Source organism: Aptenodytes patagonicus, chromosome 1, assembly GCF_965638725.1.
Source record: "Aptenodytes patagonicus chromosome 1, bAptPat1.pri.cur, whole genome shotgun sequence".
In the NCBI taxonomy this organism is placed as follows: domain Eukaryota; kingdom Metazoa; phylum Chordata; class Aves; order Sphenisciformes; family Spheniscidae; genus Aptenodytes; species Aptenodytes patagonicus.
In genome coordinates, this window is record NC_134949.1 from 158,929,545 (window position 1) to 158,948,338 (window position 18,794).

General features: G+C 36.6%; 1 protein-coding gene across 6 annotated transcripts in view; it reads left to right on the forward strand.

Annotated features, from left to right (window-relative positions):
* The window catches only part of DCUN1D2 (defective in cullin neddylation 1 domain containing 2), a 29,099-nt gene that overhangs the window by 6,190 nt on the left and 4,115 nt on the right, over positions 1 to 18,794 (forward strand). For 5 of the 6 annotated variants that reach the window (XM_076360524.1, XM_076360535.1, XM_076360551.1 and 2 more), the window contains exons 3-5: positions 37 to 205; positions 3,467 to 3,597; positions 16,298 to 16,380. In XM_076360524.1, the coding sequence (XP_076216639.1) occupies positions 37 to 205; positions 3,467 to 3,597; positions 16,298 to 16,380 (383 nt within the window). Of the gene's footprint in view, positions 1 to 36; positions 206 to 3,466; positions 3,598 to 16,297; positions 16,381 to 17,653; position 18,794 lie in introns of those variants that run through there. The other variant, XM_076360560.1, reaches the window with a different exon arrangement.

Genomic DNA, 18,794 nt, shown 5'->3' on the forward strand with positions numbered 1-18,794 from the left:
TAATTATAATTCTCCTGTCTGTATTTTGAACTGCAGACCCACAAGATGAAAATAAAATTGGCATTGATGGGATTCAACAGTTCTGTGATGATCTAAGCCTGGACCCAGCCAGTATCAGTGTTCTGGTTGTAGCATGGAAGTTCAGGGCAGCTACTCAATGTGAATTCAGTAAAAAGGAATTTGTTGACGGCATGACAGAGTTGGGGTAAGTATCCATTTCTGCATAGTGCAAAATGTAAGGCCTGAGCTCGGTTTACGTTTAAAACATTTTTAATTAAATTGAGTGTGAAGCTTCAAAAAGCTGGTAGGGCTGATGCCAAGCTTAACAGGTGCTAAATGCCTGTAGTGTCCCGTCTTCCTTAAATTGGTACTTTACTGCAAAGCCTTAACAATGACTGCAGTAAGGGTGAAGCAAAATAATTCCTACCTGTACAGCAAGGAAAACAGACAGATATGCTGATCTTTTCATGTAATTCATACAAACATATGCATGATTGTGTTAAGATTTTGAGTTGGACCATGTGCTGTTAAAAGCTGGAAGTCACTGGAGATGTATGAAGGAAAAAAAAAAGTTCAGTCAGTGTTGAAGCAGAAAAGAAATAGGAAAGCAGAAAAGAACCTTCAATTCTTTCCCTTTACCTTATCACCACCAAATGCAACTTTTTTTTCTTCTTACCGGTTTTACAAACCATAGTTTTCTCTTATTGCCTTGTATACTAGATACTTCATTTGTACAGAATATCTATAAGAAATTGAAATAAAAATGAGGGTATTGGTACTAGAAAAGGTTGTTTAGTCTGACTGTGATGGAACTGATAAATTTTTTTTTTCCTTCCTGGATTAGGGAGCTATTCTGGATAATAGCCTTTGAGGTTAAACCACGTTGCCTCTGTTTAGCAATAAAGTCAAGCATTTATCACCATAAAATAATATTTTGTGTATAACCTTTCCTTGGAAGAGATGCAGTATTTCTAATATATAGAGGTGTCAAAATGATTTTTTTTTTAAGCAGATTGCATTAGATAGGTGGAGAATTACAGTTTATTACTTGTGCGTATGTTTTGTAGCTAAATAATTTCATTTGATCTTAGAATGGCACCTTATCAATACCTTTCTACAATAGATCAACTTCTCGCAAATGTGGTGGTTGTTTCTTGAGCAGGGGTCCTAGCAGTCTGTTGTTAGTGACCTCATCGGTTATCGACTTCTTTCTAAGCTTTCCTTTTTAGGTAAGGGTATTCAGAAATTGTGATGAAGTAACTTCGGATATCACCTGAAGTGCACTGCTTTATTTTGTCCCTTTGGGTAGCTTTGGGTACAGGCTGTAAGAGTAATTATGATTTTTCTAGCCATGGACAGCAATCAAGTGCTCATGCTGTTATATTAAAGGTTGCCAGCATTATTTGATATAACTGATTAAAAAGGTTTTGCTAAACCACCTGTGGCTTCTGGCTTGGATTTTTTTTGTAACTTTGTTGTCACCTTGCTCCTATGTCCTCATGACTGTCTCTGATACAGTTCCACAGAGGTCTGTGATTTTTACCTCTTTCTGCTCCACACGCATTATTGTTGTGTTCTTGGGAGCATAATCTGATCATACCTGCTTGCCACTGGTATGGTGCTTATTGAGAATTTGGAATGATTTTGTTACATACTGGAGGTGCAGTGTCTGTGGTTTTTAGCATTGAACATAGGGAAGTGATCGTGCCCCTGTACTCGGCACTGGTGAGGCCGCACCTCGAATACTGAGTTCAGTTTTGGGCCCCTCACTACAAGAAGGACGTCGAGGTGTTAGAGCGTGTCCAGAGAAGGGCAAGAAGGCTGGCGAGGGGTCTGGAGAACAAGTCTGATGAGGAGCGGCTGAAGGAACTGGGGTTATTTAGCCTGGAGAAAAGGAGGCTGAGGGGAGACCTCATCGCTCTCTACAGCTACCTGAAAGGAGGCTGTAGCGAGGTGGGTGTCGGTCTCTTCTCCCAAGTAACTAGCGATAGGACGAGAGGAAATGGCCTCAAGTTGCGCCAGGGGAGGTTTAGATTGGACGTGAGGAAAAATGTCTTTACTGAAAGAGTGGTGAAACATTGGAACAGGCTGCCCAGGGAAGTGGTGGAGTCCCCATCCCTGGAGGTGTTTAAAAGACGTGTAGATGAGGCACTTAGGGACATGGTTTAGTGGACATGGTGGTGTTGGGTTGACGGTTGGACTCGATGATCTTAGAGGTCTTTTCCAACCTCAATGATTCTATGATTCTATGATTCTATAGGTGAAGATTTGAATGAAGATAAATTCCCTGAGGCTTAGTTCATATAGCGCCTTTAGGATACTTATGGGAAGGTATGATATTTGTCCCTATTGTTAACTAGATCAAGTCTCCATGAAACTGAAGTTCTCAGTTGAAGACTATTGGCAGAATTCTTTCTTTTCTCCACCAGGTACTGCTGGAGGCCAAAAAGGTACTTACTTCTATCTGTACCGTGCCAGACAGTTAAAACTGCATCTGCATTTTACGGATTTTGCTGTAGTTATCCATCCTTTAATAAAATTATTCTTGAATCTTTAGAATTAAAAAAATAAAACGTTTAGCTACTGAGAACTTTCAAATGCAAGATGTTAGTTATGATAACTGCTTCTTTGAAACCTATTTCCTTCTCTGACTTTCTAGGTACAATTCAAAATATTGGTAATACCCTATAAACCTTGAATGTTCATTTGATTCCTTGGCGTGAGGGAAACCCTTTTTCTTTTAAAATTGCATCTTGTCAGCTCGGGTGCTTTCACTGAAAATGCTGCAGTCTTCTGTTTTTAAGGGATGTATTTCTGTTAGAATCTCAGTAACTTGATTCTATCTTAGCTTACCTGTGGCAGGCTGTTAAACGGTTTGTCAGCCTTCAAGCTATCATCAAAGGCTCATTTTTTCCCTAGGTTTTATCTGCAAGTGTTCTATGGTGGGGAGAGGATGACTGCAAATAATAGTTCATTTTATTGGAAAGTCCTCTAATGTTAACTGTAAACATAGTACGCAGCTCTTCATTTAGGTAGAGCAGGGAATAAGTAATGTGTATCTAGATTAAAGCAAAAACCCACACCCTTGTGTTACAACAGCTATAAAAGGGGAAAGGATAGCAGATTTCAGTGAGGTTTATATGTTCTTTAAGAACAGAATAACTTCTATTGTTTGAGTTCATAAACTCATGAAGAGGCTGAGAAAAGAAGTTAAACCACTGAATCCTGTTTGGTTTGTGTACTTAATGGATGCCTATAAATAATGTTCCACTTAAAATTGTTTAGTAAAGACATATGAGTGTTTGTATTTTTAAGAATGCTCTCCAGAAAGATACTCTGTTTTTATCTTAACTACTGTTTTATTTTGCTCTGAAACTAAACCTTAAAAAATAAAAAAAGAGAAGGGGGAATAAAAAAGTAAAAAAATCTTAAATATTTTACAAATAATGTAACCTCTTTTGAACAGGTGTGACACCACAGAAAAACTAAAAGCTTTATTGCCAAGACTGGAACAAGAGCTAAAGGATCCAACAAAGTTCAAAGATTTCTATCAGTTTACTTTTAACTTTGCTAAAAACCCTGGACAAAAAGGTCTAGGTAAGTAGAAAAAATCTAGAAAATATCTACAGACAGTGAAGTCAATTCCAAATACTTCCAATAATACAGTTTTCTCACTGATGATTGTATAGTAAATTCATTATTGATTTCTTTCGCTGACTTCTCTTTCCCATCTCTTCTTTAATGTCCCCTTGGTACAGATAATTTAATGGGGTTTTCTGCTAGTATTGACATTCTCTCTCCTCTTGTCAAAGGAAGTTCCTGCGGTTCTTACAGACCTGTTAGAATTTATTTTTTTTTTAAAAAGACTGAGCTAGTGAGCTCCTTGTGTTTTCCATTTTGTTCAGAACAACTGAAACAAGATGTCCATATTGGCTTAAAAAGAGGGAGAAAACTCTGGGCAAAAGTTATTGTTCTTCTAAGAATTTTTAGTTTTAGCTCACAATTTTTATGTAAAGTTTAGAAAAAGAGTATTATGGACTTGGTTCAAAGCTAGTGAATAGAAATAGGCATACAGTTTATAAAGTATTAAATTATTATTCTTTATAAAGTTTGAGATTTGTCCCAATCAATGCCTTGTATTGCTGGAGTAAAATTGATACATTATTTAAATTCCAATGGTTTATTCTCTTCAAATCAAAAAAAACTATAGTTTGTGAATAGGTGAAAAAAAATTGCAAGATGAAATCTGATATCCTTTGACATTTATGTCTACTTTCAAAAGAGACTGTGTAGGAAGGAATTAAACTGTTTTGTGTGTAGAATAGCACCGTACCATCATCACTGTTCTCTTTGTGCTGTGGGTAAGAGGAAGTGAGGTTTTTTTAGCATAGCCACTTTAACTCTGTGTCTACATTACTTGGCAAGCACGTTAATACATACTTTTTTCTCAAAAATTGTTGGAAGAGTAGTGAGGTGAAGGAGCAGAATATTGATTTAGACCTTCTCAACTAGAGGCGTCTGTTCTACATCCTTTCTTGGGAATTACTTTGAATACTATCTCTTGCCTTTCCCAGTGTCTTTTTTTTTTTTTTTTTTCCTTTTTTGAACTGTTGGCAACTTTTAGCCAGTTTCCGTTTTTCTTTATTTTTTGCAGCAATTTCATTTTTCATTACATGTGTCATTCTTGCATGGGTCATATGCCACCTTTACAGACACAAAAATGAAATAGTCTTGTAGTGGTTCTGTGAGGCTGGTTGGAATTCAAGTCCCTTAGTAGTTGTTCATTTTCTTGCCCCTCCTCGTTAAAAAACCTAGTACTTTCAGATTGCGGAAAAGGTAAGTCAGTTACAGCTGAGGTTGGAATTTATGGGATACCTAAAGAAATATTACAAATGGCTTCCTGTTTTAATTGGATCAGTTCCAACGTGAAACTCATGTAGTTGGGAAATAGGTCTCAAAAGCTTTTCACCTAAGCCTGTACAAAGAGAGGAGAAGGGAAGGCAGCCCAACCCAGATTATGGAACTGAATGTACTATTTATTTGACGTGAGGAGGAAAAAGGAAACTTACTTGTTTTCCATTACTTCTGTTTGTTTGGTATGGAGGCCCTTTCATTTGTAAGTCTGTCTTCTCTGTTGTGTAAGAATGGTACTTTTTGGCAATAAGACGCCTAAGTGCCTCCTTGCACTAAGAGTTGTAGTATTAGCAGGAGAAAGTAAGAAGTGCAAAAATTAAAATTAAGCTTAAAATAAACTGTACAAAGAGTTGATTGGAACTGTTGCTGATTTTAGTTTTCAGGAATTTTAATAATTCTGGTAGTACTTACTGTTTCTTAATTTCATGTAGTGCTTAGTTCTTACATGGCAGTATTTTGGTATCATTTTTCGTCAGACTTTTTCTGGTTTTGTTAAGATGATTCTAGATATTAAATAAATATAAGCAGGTGCCACTGCTCTTATTTCAGTGGAGATAGACCATATTTCTGTCTGGTGTGAACTTGGATCACTATAGGTCGAGTAGAAAGAGAGTGCTGAGCAAGCATATTGACTAATATGACATTTTTGAGTGATTGAGGTCAGTGATGGCTTATGCAAATAAAAATTAACACTGTATAGGTTTGGAGTTGGAATCTTGTCGGGGAATGCCGTTATATTCAGTGGAGCAGAGAGATGGAGGAAAAAAATAAGTTTACAGGTTGGCATTTACAACGTACTGCTTCCTGCTGCAGTTATTGTAAAAGTTATGTTTGTTCTCTTTCAGCAAAAAAGTGTTCAGCAAGGAAAAAAATTCAGTCATTTATCTTACAGGAGTGTCTGTATGAGCTGAGAATTCTAGTTGGTTCAGCTACGTTTAATATAGGCTTAGGTGCTTTTTTTGTTTTGCATCCTCTTCTCTGTACACACTATGTATTTTCTCCTAGAATGAGAAGCTGTCCATCTTCCCCCCGACTCTCCACAACTAATGTAGAAGTGTTTGGTATTTGTGTCCCAAGGACTGCGTGCCCTATTGTCAAGGAGATGCAGGAGTTTATCTCATACATGTACAAAGTCTGTTTCTCTCTTACTAAGTTTGGAGACTTGGCTTAGGATGCTTTTATGAATTCAGTCCAGATAGTTAAACAGAATGTATAATTAGATTTGTTACCAAATGAGCTGGTATAAATCTCTGCCTAGCTCTGTCTAGGTCATCTTAGGGTGTTGACCTCCCCTTGTTCCCCACATGCGCGTTAGATGACATGCAGTGCTACCTAAGTATAGGATGCTGCTAAGCTACTGCCCTAGCTGCTTGCCTTAAAATGTTTCTGGTGGCATGCTCCCATGACAGTGCTTGCCTACTCATTCCCACACGTTCACTTTTGAATTATGACTTGAAGACTAAGAGGTCAGTAAGCTTATGTCAAGTAGGGATAAAAGTGAATGGTTTTAATTAATGAAGTGGAAATAATGAAAGGAATTCTTTCCTGACTTTCAATTAGAAAATATTTTAATGTGATTTTTCTGGGGTGTGAATTATCCAATGCTTCCTCTTATTACACTCGGAGCTTAAATCACCAAGTCTGGTAGTTGTTGCACTCATTGTTTAGGGGGGTGATCTGTAGGCTAAAAGAATATTGCTTGATTCTCAGGTATACACATGACCTATGAATACACATATTTGAAAACTAAGCAAATTTGACGTAGTGCCAGTGACAAATGGGAAATTCTTATTCTTAGCAGATTGTTAATAAAAACTTTTTATAAAAGAAGACATAATTAAAATGGTCCTTCTGTTGGAGGAGCACTTCAGGCTAAGTGCTAATGCATTTTTTTTTTTTAACAGAAATAACTCTTGAGAATAGAGCTCGCCAGAAAAATGTCTGATAGGCAAAGACGACTCATTTATGCAATTATTTTTCATGTTTATTATCTTAACATATTGAAACTATAAGAAATTACTGAAATACCTCTAAAATGTCCAAACAGCGATGCTTTGGTTATGAGTCATGTGCATTGCTCTATCAGTATTTTAATGTTTCAGATTACTTTTTTTTTTAAATTTATTCCTGCTGTTTTAAGAAGTGTTAAGCAGCAGTTATTACTTTATTTTTTGCCCCATCTCCCCCTGAAGAACATCAGGAAATACAGTGATTCATGGGTTCCTTTTTAATATGCCAGGTGGTCTTTAAATCTAAAAGATAGAGAAACACTTATATAGTGTATTCCCTTGTGCCAGACAGGATCAACATCTACCAAAACCATTCATCACAGATGTTTTTCTAACCAAATGTTCGGTGATGTGCTAGCAATATATACTAACTTGCCTTTTCAGTTTCAGTAGTTATCAGCAAGGTTTGAGATCTGATTGGCAGTGGTCCTCTGTCTGAAAAAGTTTGGGAGCCACTGCCTTCACATAATATAATCTTAAATTTCCAATGGCAGGTCTCATACATCTATGTCCGTGCTTGCTCAAACCTATTCTTAGATTTTTTTTTTTTTTTTTTTTTTTTCTCGCATATAACTTAAATCTCTCTTCCTGGATTCTTCAGTTCAATACTTACCCATCCAAAGTAAATATGCAGAATACATGTTTCCTTAGAGTTAGTAACAACTTTTTACAAATTTGGCAACTATGTATGCGTCTTCCCTTAGTCTCTAGACTGAGTAAAACCAATTACCCTGATAAATTTTATTTTCCAACTCTCTGATATTGGAATTGTATCTTCCAACTCTCTTTTCCTTTGCAATCCAATTCATCTAACTTTCTCTTGTCTTGTAGTACCCAAACAAGCTAGATATCTACTATGTGCCTTAAATATTTTGCTCCTTGTTTTACATCCCATTATTAAGTTTGCATATGTTTATAACACTGATACTGTCTGCAGTTTGTGATCTGCTATATTACTGGGTTTCTGCAGAACTGCAATGCACTCAGTTAATTCTGATCTTGTATTTCTGCAGTCGATTATTCCCACTAGCTATATGACTTTGTACTTCTCTTTAATGAAATCTTTCTTACTTCTTTCCAAATGGTTTTCAGATTTGTCCAAATAATTTTGAATTCTAATCCTGTCCTCTACCATGCTACACTTTTTTCAGGCTTTGTATAAGTTGCAGATTTCATAAAAGTTTTTCTTTGTTGTATTATCTGAGTTACTTGAGTATTGGACAGTGTTAGCTACAGGACTGACCCCCTTGGACGAGTTACTTTCTCCCAGTTTGGCAGAGAACCACTGAGGTTCTTCTAGAACCTCCTTTGACCTCTATGAAGTCTCAAAGGTGGTAGGCAGCAGTTTGAAGTTGCTTCAGCATACTGAGATGAATTTCACCGTGTCTAGCTTCGCTTTGGACACCAGCGCTTTCGGACTGAATTTCTAGAAGTTGTTTCTGAGATTACTGTCAGTTTTCATTGAACCTTTTTGCCTGGAGCACATCTTTGAAAAAAATCTCTGTGTATCCCAAACATTTCTCTTTCGGGAGGTATCAGCAGGATGCATAGTACCTGTTATTACACCAGCTGCCATTTGTAAGGGAGGGAGTGGAAAGGCACAGAAGCCCTTAGAAGTTTTTTTGGCAATAGAAGAATTTTGGTGATACCTGACACAGTTGTCTTCGCGATGCAGTGGATTTTTCTCCAGGAAAGCGGTCCGGGAGGCAGTGTGTGTGCAGTTTTGTGTTGTATTTATTTTTAGAACAGCCTGTCGTCCGTTGCTTTTTTAGTTTCTTCTACAGTTCCCCTCAAAACCAATGCAAGAAATTCTGCCTTTATGTAATTAGATGGGAAGAATCGTCTCCAATAAATTAAGTTACATCTATTCTGTCATTCCTGAAAATAGGCACAGAGTTCAGTACACCGATACTCATTCCTAGAAATAGGACTGCCTCTTATAGGAGTCTTTTTTCCACAGTTCATGCAGTGATACTAGGGAATTTTTATTTCTCTTTATATCTGCAGGACTTCTGTCTCTATAGTCTCATCCAACTTGAATGTTTCCATTTGCTTTTATTAGCTTAATATTGTCAAGTAATATGCTTCAGTCTGGACACATGCTGTTTAAAGAAGTAAAAGCAGTACCAGTCCCCCTAGGTGATAGCTTGTGTAAGTAATGAGATGCAGGAGGCAAAAGCATATTGCATAAGATTTACCATGATTTTCTTTAAGCAGAAAATGATGTTCTTGTTAACGTTAGTCAGGACCCAACTGCCAAATGTCTTTCAAATACATCTGAATAAATTTGATTATTATCTAAGAAAAAGATGGATGCTTATAACTGTTAAGACTATTGTTCTCTAAGTGGTGGACAGAATTCGGGGAAAAAAGATAGCAAGGTTTCAACACAGCAGTGCCATCTCAGTGGCTGCGTATTGGACCTGGCAGGCATAAAATTTAGATATATAAAACTTCATCTGAGTGTTTTGTATACGTTTTGAGGTAATGTAAAAGGTGCAGTTTATTAAGGTCTGATTTGCCAGGAGACTTTTACAAAGAATTATTATGGATAACTGTGGTTCTGTCTGTTTTGTCTGCTCTCTCACGTTCTCGCTACTATATTTAGTACAATAAATCTTTAAGTTTTGCATGGTGCAGATTTGGAGAGGTTTATCTCACCTTCTACTCCCAATTTTTAGGTTTTTCTACTGCAGTCTGAGTGAAATTTTGCATCCTAGCTCTTGGTTGATAAGTGTACTAAAGAATAGGGTTATAGATCTTTTGTCATGTTGTATACAAAGCAGCTCAGGTTTCTAAGGGCACTGTTCAAGCTCAAAACAAGGTCTTAGCTCTCTTTTTTTTTTTTTTTTTTTTTTTTTTAAACCTGATACTTACTGTGAGTCTCTTAATGGGTCTCCCTTTGAGCCCCAACAACACGTGTTCAGGAGATTCCTCATGCTCAGGAGTTTACTACAGTTTGTTTCAGCACCGTGGAGGAACTTAATGCATTCTTTCATGGTCTTCGACTTTCAACATGGAAACAAAAAGCAGATTTGGTCCTTCATCACTCCTTTGTGGTCCCTTCGCCTGCTTGCTGGCTCAAAAGGTTGTGCTTCCTTCTCTCTGCCAGCTTCCTGGGATCAAGCAAGAGATGATACATGAGGAGGGCATTGAGACTTGAATCAAATATTACCTCAAGACCAGAAGAATGACTATCTTTGCATCCGGTATGTGGACTTCAAGGAGGTTGCATCTTCTATGAGCAGATGAGTATAACGTGCTCTTTTTAATTGAAGCAACATCAACTTTGGCTTTCATCATAGCAGTATCTCAAGATTCTTTGAAGAGACACTTAGACATTAGGGAAGGATTTTTTTTTTTCTTTTGTTCCCCTCCCCCAACTAGTTATCAAGATTTCCTCCACTTTCAATGAAGAATTCGATTGATCCATTTGTAGGGTGTTTGTAGGAGTGAGTGGATGGAAGAAGTTGAGGGAGTTCAATAAATGAATTTCATGTTTACTTTGGAAGAGGTCTGTAAATGCTGCATTTTAGGTGTTTCGATGGCCTTGGTCTGTGTTTATGGTCCTTGCTTTATTTTTGTTCACATTTTTCTTTCTGAAAATGCCAGCAATTTAAGAGAAGCTTAGTATAGAACAGGGTACTCTGATCAAAAAAGGCCAATAGTAGCAGCAAAAGTGTGGCATAACTGCCAATTCTAGTAATGCCTCATTGATTCTTTTACTCATGTTTGGCTCTCATTTGGGAAATGTATATCCAGTCAACTTTAAGTCATCTGTTGTAGTTTATCTGAATTGTACATGGAGAGATTTGCAGAGACAGAAGGATTTTGAAACTGGCTATGATCAGGTTTATTAGGCTGCACTCAAGTTGATGGTTAGACAGCTATCTTCTTCTAAGCTGAGACAGAGTTAATAAGCACAGTCAGACCCTGCCCAATCCCTGCAGAGCTCTTCTGAAATCCACATGCTGTGCTTCACCACTCTTCCCTGTCCACCACAGGGACTTAACTCTAACACTGTGCATTATACGTCCCCTAACATAGAGCACTGGGAAGCTCTTTGCTTGCGGCTTTGCAGGGGTGAATGGATTCAGCTCAGCTGGATCCTGACTTTAGACACTTCCTGTATTTGTATCATACCCCTTAACTGTTTTTCCCCTTCTCTCTTCCTTCTGTGGGGGAGCTCCTAATTGCAGATAAGGGCTGTTTTGCTCTAAACTTTTGGCAATTTGGTGAAGCGTTTTTAGGTTGAAGCCTGATGGTATTTTCTTGTTATTTTGCTATGTGGATTTTATTTGTTTGTAGAAGAAGAAAACATTCTGATTAGGAAAGAAACTAATTCTTGTGTCCATGTTCTTAGTAATTTGGAGGCCAAAGAAGACTCTTAAAATCATTCAGAGATGAGGAAACAAGGAATCAAGTAACTCACTGAATCTTGCAAGTATTCATTTGACGTTTGTTGGTGAGGTAGTGTGATAATCCAATTGTTGAGATAGGTTGACACCAGTTTTCACTGTTGCCACATCTGCACCAGTTTCGGCACAGCGTCCAGGAATTTTATTGAAACAAAATAATTTTGTGCAATGTCGGGGTTTTTTTAGCTTTACAGAAGTATGATATTTGCCTGTGATCACAGTGAGAAAAGAAGAAGAAAGAGATCAAAGAATATCAAGCAAATGATACTTTAGGGCAAATTATATGACATATATTTTTACAAGGCGATTGAATGATAAAATAGATTTGTCTTGCACCTGTTCAGATTAATTTTTTATGCAGTGTTGGGAACAGGAGAGTTTGTTGGATACTCTTTTGTTTTCAAAGCTATAGAGTAAGTTTTGGTTAAAGCACTGGGGAGAGAAAGCCTCAAACAAAGGGGCTCTTGGCTCTGAAATTTTCTTTTCCAAAACCTTCCCCCGCCTCTTATTAACTGGTCTAATAAAAGTAACTTTTTCCTCCCACAAGCTTTGTTACATTCTTTACTAATTTGTTGGTTTGTGTCTGTAGATGGGCTGGGTAAGGCTGATGCATCCTGTTATTTTGAGGGAAAAAAAAATGCTGCCCATGTAGTTTGAGAGAGTACTCTTTAAATGAGTTTTACATTGGTGAGCACTGACACTTATAATAAGCTGCCCAAAGTCTCCTAGAGATGACATATATAGTAGCAAAGCTTTACAATATTGGTAACAAGATTAAACATCAATAAAGGAAGAAAAAGGCAATACTGGGACAATCTGTTAATCTCAAAAGATGAAATTAAAATAAATTATTTTTTTCCAAGCTCTAAAACATGATAGACTCTACCATCATAATGTACAGAAGCTAGTTAATATGCTAACTAGGGATTATGAGGGCAACAGTGGCTAATATTAAAGTATTCTTATAAATAACTTAAAGATTTTAAAATGTCATTAGGAGGCCAATGTAATGCCTTTAGCTTTTTTTTCTTTTAAGTTATATCAGTAATTTAGGTGAATTAGTTTTAATATTCTGACAGCTTCAGACATGACTGCGTGAACAGCTCTGTTGGTAGAGCAGTCTGAGAGCTGGAAAGCTCTATTTGGCAGAGGATGACAAGTAAGTGCTGCAGTCCCAGAGTGCTGTTTTGGCACAGCAGGTCTAAATGAACTTCATTTCATGTTCCTCATAAATCCTACTCTCCAGCCAATTCCTTGCTATCTGTTGATTTATCTTTCTGTTTTCTCACTTTCTTGATTACTTGTGTGCAATGACTTCATTGTCCTTGTCCAAAATCATAGCAAAGGGATGAGGAACTTAATTTGATTTTTTTTTTTAATTCATGCAAGAATCTGGTAATGGTTTTTTGTTTTGGTTTTTTTTGTTAGCAAGATGATAAGCATTTGATCAAATCTTGAAAGTAGACACAGGCTGTCTAACTGATAATGTATTTCTCCTGCATTAATTGTGCTAATTTGTTATCACTTCAAGCTTTCTGTTCAATCAGGGTAGAAGAGGCTGAGGGTTTTTTAAAAACAATTTTAGAATGAGGCTTTAATGTTTCAGAATAGATCATACTGCATGCAAATGCTTCACTTCTGATTGTGAAAAGCTGATTGTTTAATTCAAAAGTGTAAAGAACTCCTTTTAAAATATACTAAAACATGTTTACTATAATAAATGTTATTTAGCAAAATAATGTTTAAAATCATTTAAACATTGTTTTACTAACCTTTTCCTCCTTCTTGAACTTGTTTTACTTAAATATTGTATATATTCTTAAAATTATTTTAGTAATTTTAGTTTTAATAATTTTGTAATGGTAATTGATTATCACTTTTAGGTGACTCAGTTGTTGGGGTTTTACTACAGAAGGCTTTATAGATGCTGTATGTAGCCACAACTAGGCTAGATATCCAGAAAGCTGAATATCTAGATATTGAAGCTTTGTTTCAGTGTATGTGAAAACTTTGGACTATAAAGCCATTATACTGAAGGGGCTGCATGACATACAACACTCGCTAGATATTGACGCTGAAAATATTTTGAGGTGAAGGGAAAGCTCAAACCGTTGTATAATGTACAGTATATGATGTGGTATTTTTATGATGTTCTTTAAACATTAACAATTTAGCAATTTTATGTTTTGGTTATGAACATAGATGTTTGCAATGAAGTCTCTTCTAAACTGGTCCTTGCTTAGGCATTAGTTTCCAGAGATTCATGCATCTGTCTTTTCCTTCCTGTTTATAAAACTTGCATTATTAGTCTATAATGTGGGAAGCATATTTTTTGGCACAAAACCAGTGTATTTTTGTAATTGTAGTTTGATTTTATTTTATTTGTAATGGTGCCTTCATATCTATGCAGCATTGAAATAGGTATTCCTAAGACTGCCTAAGAAATCCATGCCTTGCAAAAGCATCTTCTTGTGGGGATGCAGAACTCCCATGGCATAAGGCCTTTTTTTTTTTTTTTTTTTTTTTTATCTTTTAGTGCTGCACTAATTGTAGCAGATACACAAACTCCACAGCATTACCGTTTATTGATACTACTATCAGCATCCTAATGTAGAACTGGAACTCTTTGTAATTAGGTCTTCCCTTTAAAGCAGAAAAATGCTCTTTTCTGTCCTTCAGTGCTAAATTTTTCAATCTAGGTAGGGAATTGTCTTCAAACAAAAGCGTAGCCGTATCCCCTGAGAATGTAGCACCCCTGAAGGCCTAGTTTTCTCAAATACTTTAAGATTGCATAAACTGATACCGCTACCAAAAGTGATAGTCCCATCTAGTCCTTTTGTTCAAATATCTCTTGTGTTAGTTCATGAGTTTGTGTGATCGCAGTGAACCAGGTGAGGAAGATTTACTTTCTTAATTTTTTTTTCCTTTGAGCTAATTTTAACCAAGATCAGGACTTCCCTCTGTGTGCTTAATGGGGAGAGCAGCTCCAGCGTGGACTGGTTTCGGCCACTACAGAGCGGCATCCTCAGCAGGATAAGCTTTTGTTGTACATTATAGGAAATAATTCCTGTATCTTTGCGCAGGAGAATCGATGTGCACACACATGTAATGTACCCCTCAAGTATCAATTTAATTAAGATAGTCTTTCACATGCATTGTGTTAAATACAGTTTTGCAATAATCAAGTTCACCTTAACTTAATAGTAAATTTGACACATACCCAAATAAACCAAGGAAGTGTGGCCTCTTCTTTCCCTTTTAACTTTTTTGTGGCACCTTTCACCATCTTTGTTTGCTTGCCTGTACCTTCTGCCTTTTTCCAGGGAATATTTCATCAGAAGTATAACAACTCTTCTGCTATTAAAGTGTTTTTTCTTCAAAGTGCATTTTGCTTAATGTTGTCACGTGATAGATTTGCAAGGTTGGCTTGGAAAGGTTGAGTCTTCGTAATGAAGCCTGAGTGAATGGGATCAAAGCCAGTCACTTCACCGTGAAGTTTAGAAACCCTTAAGATTATTCAAGTTTCTCCCTTCCCATTTCTTTTGCTTTTCATTTGGGATAACAGATATGAATAATTAATCTGCATATCTAAACAGCAAGTAAATGCTATCAACTATTCTCTTCTACTTATTTTCTGTGAAAAGTGAGCATGGTGGCAAAGACAGGAAGGACTGAAGGAACTTTATTAGGGCATAAAGCAAGTACTGTACTGAAAAGCACTCCGATCATAGTAAACAAACACCGGCAGCCCTGGCTGGCTGGTAGCTAGGTACAAGGATACTGCATTTCTCTACAACTTAACTATTGCACTTTGTCTGGGCCCCAGCCCTCTATGATACAGACTCTAGGGAACTGGCTATGTTAAAATCTGGAACATCTCTTTCAGACTTGAAACTTGATTTCAGGTGACAGGGTGTCCTTTGGTTTGTAATGTGATATGTACAGTTTAAAATACCATGCTCCTTTCTTGTAGGCAGAGGTCAAGCTTCCATCTTATCTGCTATGACAATACTTTCTATTAAGTTTCATATTTTGTTTATATTTACTTTACACTGAAAGCACAAACTGAAATCTTCTTGTAGTTTAAGAAAGGCTGTGCTTTATTTTGTGGTTGCACAGCAGTGTGCATACATTTAGTGCTGTTACCTGTGGGACCAAGCACAGAAGCCGTTAGCTATTGTGAATTGCTGAGAATGAAAACAGGCCTTCAAGAAAACATCCTTTCTACCCTTGTGCCGCATCTAATATTGCTCCTACTTTTCCGCTTGAATGTGTGGCAGTGCGGCATCCTCCTGTTGGTATGCACGAGCTGAGCTCTGCTCTCAGATCAATGGTCATGGTGCAGAATAAGGGCTGCTTTCTTGGACTTATGTTTTCAGTATTGGGTGTAGGTGTTTGTCGGCTAAACGATTCCAGAAGAAGAGAATTATTGCTGTAAGGGGTGCTGTAGAATTATCATGTACCAGACAAATCTTTTTTTTAATCCCCTCGTGTCCTTAAATTCCCTTTAAAGTCAAGTATGTCTAAAATGCAATAAATTAACAGGAATTGGCACCTGCAGACTTAAATGTTTGGGTTTCTATCAATATTTGCTGTGTTTGTGTATTTTTTTTTTTTTTTTTTTTTTTTGATTTGTAGACAGAGTTATTGATAGCTATTTTGTTCTGTTTCTGTAGATTGAAAGTAGCTTTAATCCGGCACTGCTGGATGGTGACAAAAAGATTTTAGTCTTTATGACTGCAGTATTCAATATACAATTTATACCATTACTGCTTGTCTTCTGCCTTTCGGGTCAGTGAGAGTAGAAAACAGTTCCTTATAATTTTTGTGGTGATTTTAAAAGAATGTTATTCATTTGTATCATAATATACTGGATGTAGCATAAATTGTTTAACCATAAGAGTTTTATTGCATACAATGTGCTGTAATATTTACATGTTGTTTTGTCTGTTGCAGATCTAGAAATGGCAATTGCATATTGGAATTTAGTCTTGTCAGGAAGGTTTAAATTTCTAGATCTTTGGAATAAATTTTTGTTGGTAAGTACGTACTGTATTCCTTCCTGACTATCTTAGTCCACAGTAGTCTGGCTTGTAGGCTGTGTGCTTACAATAGAGAAAAAGACAGGACGTCTGAATACTTCCTTTGAACTTTTTCCTTTTTGAAAACTGATATAAAATAGTCTTAAATCAAGCCAAATTAAATCTTCTCTATATAATTTTCTAATTGCAAAGAACGCAAAAAGATGTAGCAAAGCAATAGAGCATTCTGCTTCCTTGATCCTGTATCCTCCTACTTATGAAGGCTTCTGCATGAAATGAAGCCATGATTGTAGATTGAACCTACGTTGTCTTTATTCTCAAGACAGCTGTGATTATTGTCAACCATGTATTTTACCATGCTCTGCCTTTTGTAGTATTAGTGCATAAACTCAGTCTTTTTTAACTATCAATTCTGTTATGACTGACTTAACCTGAGAGACTTTTCTTTTTAAGCGAAAGTTCTTGTCTGAGTAATTATTTTGACTCAGTGTTTAGATAATAGTTGTGAACTGATCTTGACAGTTTTCTATTACCACTGCAATTCTGTGGGCAGTGAGGTAAAGATGCATAAATTAAACTTCAGAAATTGCAAAATATTCTTATTAAAGACCTGATTCATTCATCCATGTTTCTACATTTGCATTTCTATGTACTTGCAAAGAAAATACCTTATATAATGTTACATAATGTATAATTTATCTTGATTTTTTTTTTTTTCAATTTATCTTTTTATCTGTAGTTCAGGAGAATTAAGAAGTCTTTCTGCATTTTGTCTCATAATCACCAATGCTTAATAGGGAAAGTGTATACTTTTTTGCAATATTTTCTGAAGTTTTTTTCTAAATTTTTGGACAGTATACTTATTCACTGAATAATGTACCAGTTTCATCAAGAGAACTTGTGAAAACATTTCGCATTTTAACTGCCTTAATACACTTAACACATCCAAATTCCGATCTATAGAAGTAACTGAAGAAATGTCCTAATGTTTTTTTCCCACTTGGCTATGTGTTCAAGTTTGTTGCAACAGACAGTTCTGCAAATACCTACTTCAAGAAATAATCTAGATGATCTGGTATAAAGTGTCTTGCTTTGCTACAAATATTTAACCTGAATGTTTACTTTAGAAGAAGTGTTTAGATTAAAAAAATTCAACCTAAGAAAGAAGCAACTTAGGACTCTTTAGGATGAGGGGTTTTTTTTGTTTGTGTTTTGTTTGTTTTAAGGAACCTTTTCCAGAAGTTATGTTTGCTTGTCATATTTTTTGCAGTCAAGATACGACATTTGGCTTGAGTGAAAGGACATGTTTGCTGTTGTGTTGGACATCAACTTCATTTTGATCAAGTTCCAGATTTTTGAAATGCAGTTTGTTCTTCTCAATACTTCAGAGTATTACTGCTTAAAAAAAAAAAAACCAACCAACTAAACAAAAAAACCCACAACACAAAACCAAAACCACAAAAAAACCCAACCCTTCACCGATTAAGTCTTTTCGTGCAGTTGCAACTTTTCTCTGCAAACCAGAACTAGGTGTTGAAATTTAATTCCCTATTACTCACCCCTGCTATCTTCAGGTAACACAGCAGTATCACCAGATGAAGGGAGATGTGAATGGTCTGACTTGATCCTACAGCTCACAACTGCTTAGTAGTTGTGTTTCCCCACACACTCTCTCTTCTTGGGAGTGTTTATTTTAAAAGCTGAGAGAACGCTGATTGGGACTGAAGTTTTTAGAGTGCTGCTCAAACTGGCCAGGGTGGCAACTAGGACTTGTGAATGGGGTGATGCAGAAAGAGCGTACTTGAAATCGGACAAGAGGTGGTAGTGGAGAATAGGGCAGACTGGGAAAAAGGAGACTGGACAGAAGTGGAGCGAATGCAGGTAGTGCATTATGGTGAAGGAGAGAACAGCTGAAGAGAGGCCGAGATGACGGATCCGGAAGGTAGTCTGGGAGTAAGTGGGAAGAGCGAAGGTGCAACTGTAACCAACAGGTTGAAAGAGAGACTGGGTAAGTGTGAGTAAAAAGGGATAAGGAAAAAAGGCCTCAAGTTGAAGTGGCAGAATGCTAACCTGTGGCTGCACAGTTTCAAAACCTGGAATGGATGCCATTAAGTAGAAGTATAAAGTGCATTTGGTTTATTCTTTTCCATAACAAGTTAGGAACACATGCCCTAAAAGCAGAATGGAAGAAATAAATGACTATCAAAGACGACTTATACTTTTTTGCCGCCTTCAGTTGTAATTTATTTTGTAGCTTTCTTTGGAAGCTCTGAGCTTCATTTAAAAAAAACAAAAGAGAGAGAGAGAAGAAGAAGAAATACTTGTAAAACATGTATTTCTGTATGTGTCAGTATATCAAAATACTACTGTGGAATTTGAAAATAGTTTGGATTGAACAGTACCATTTTTCC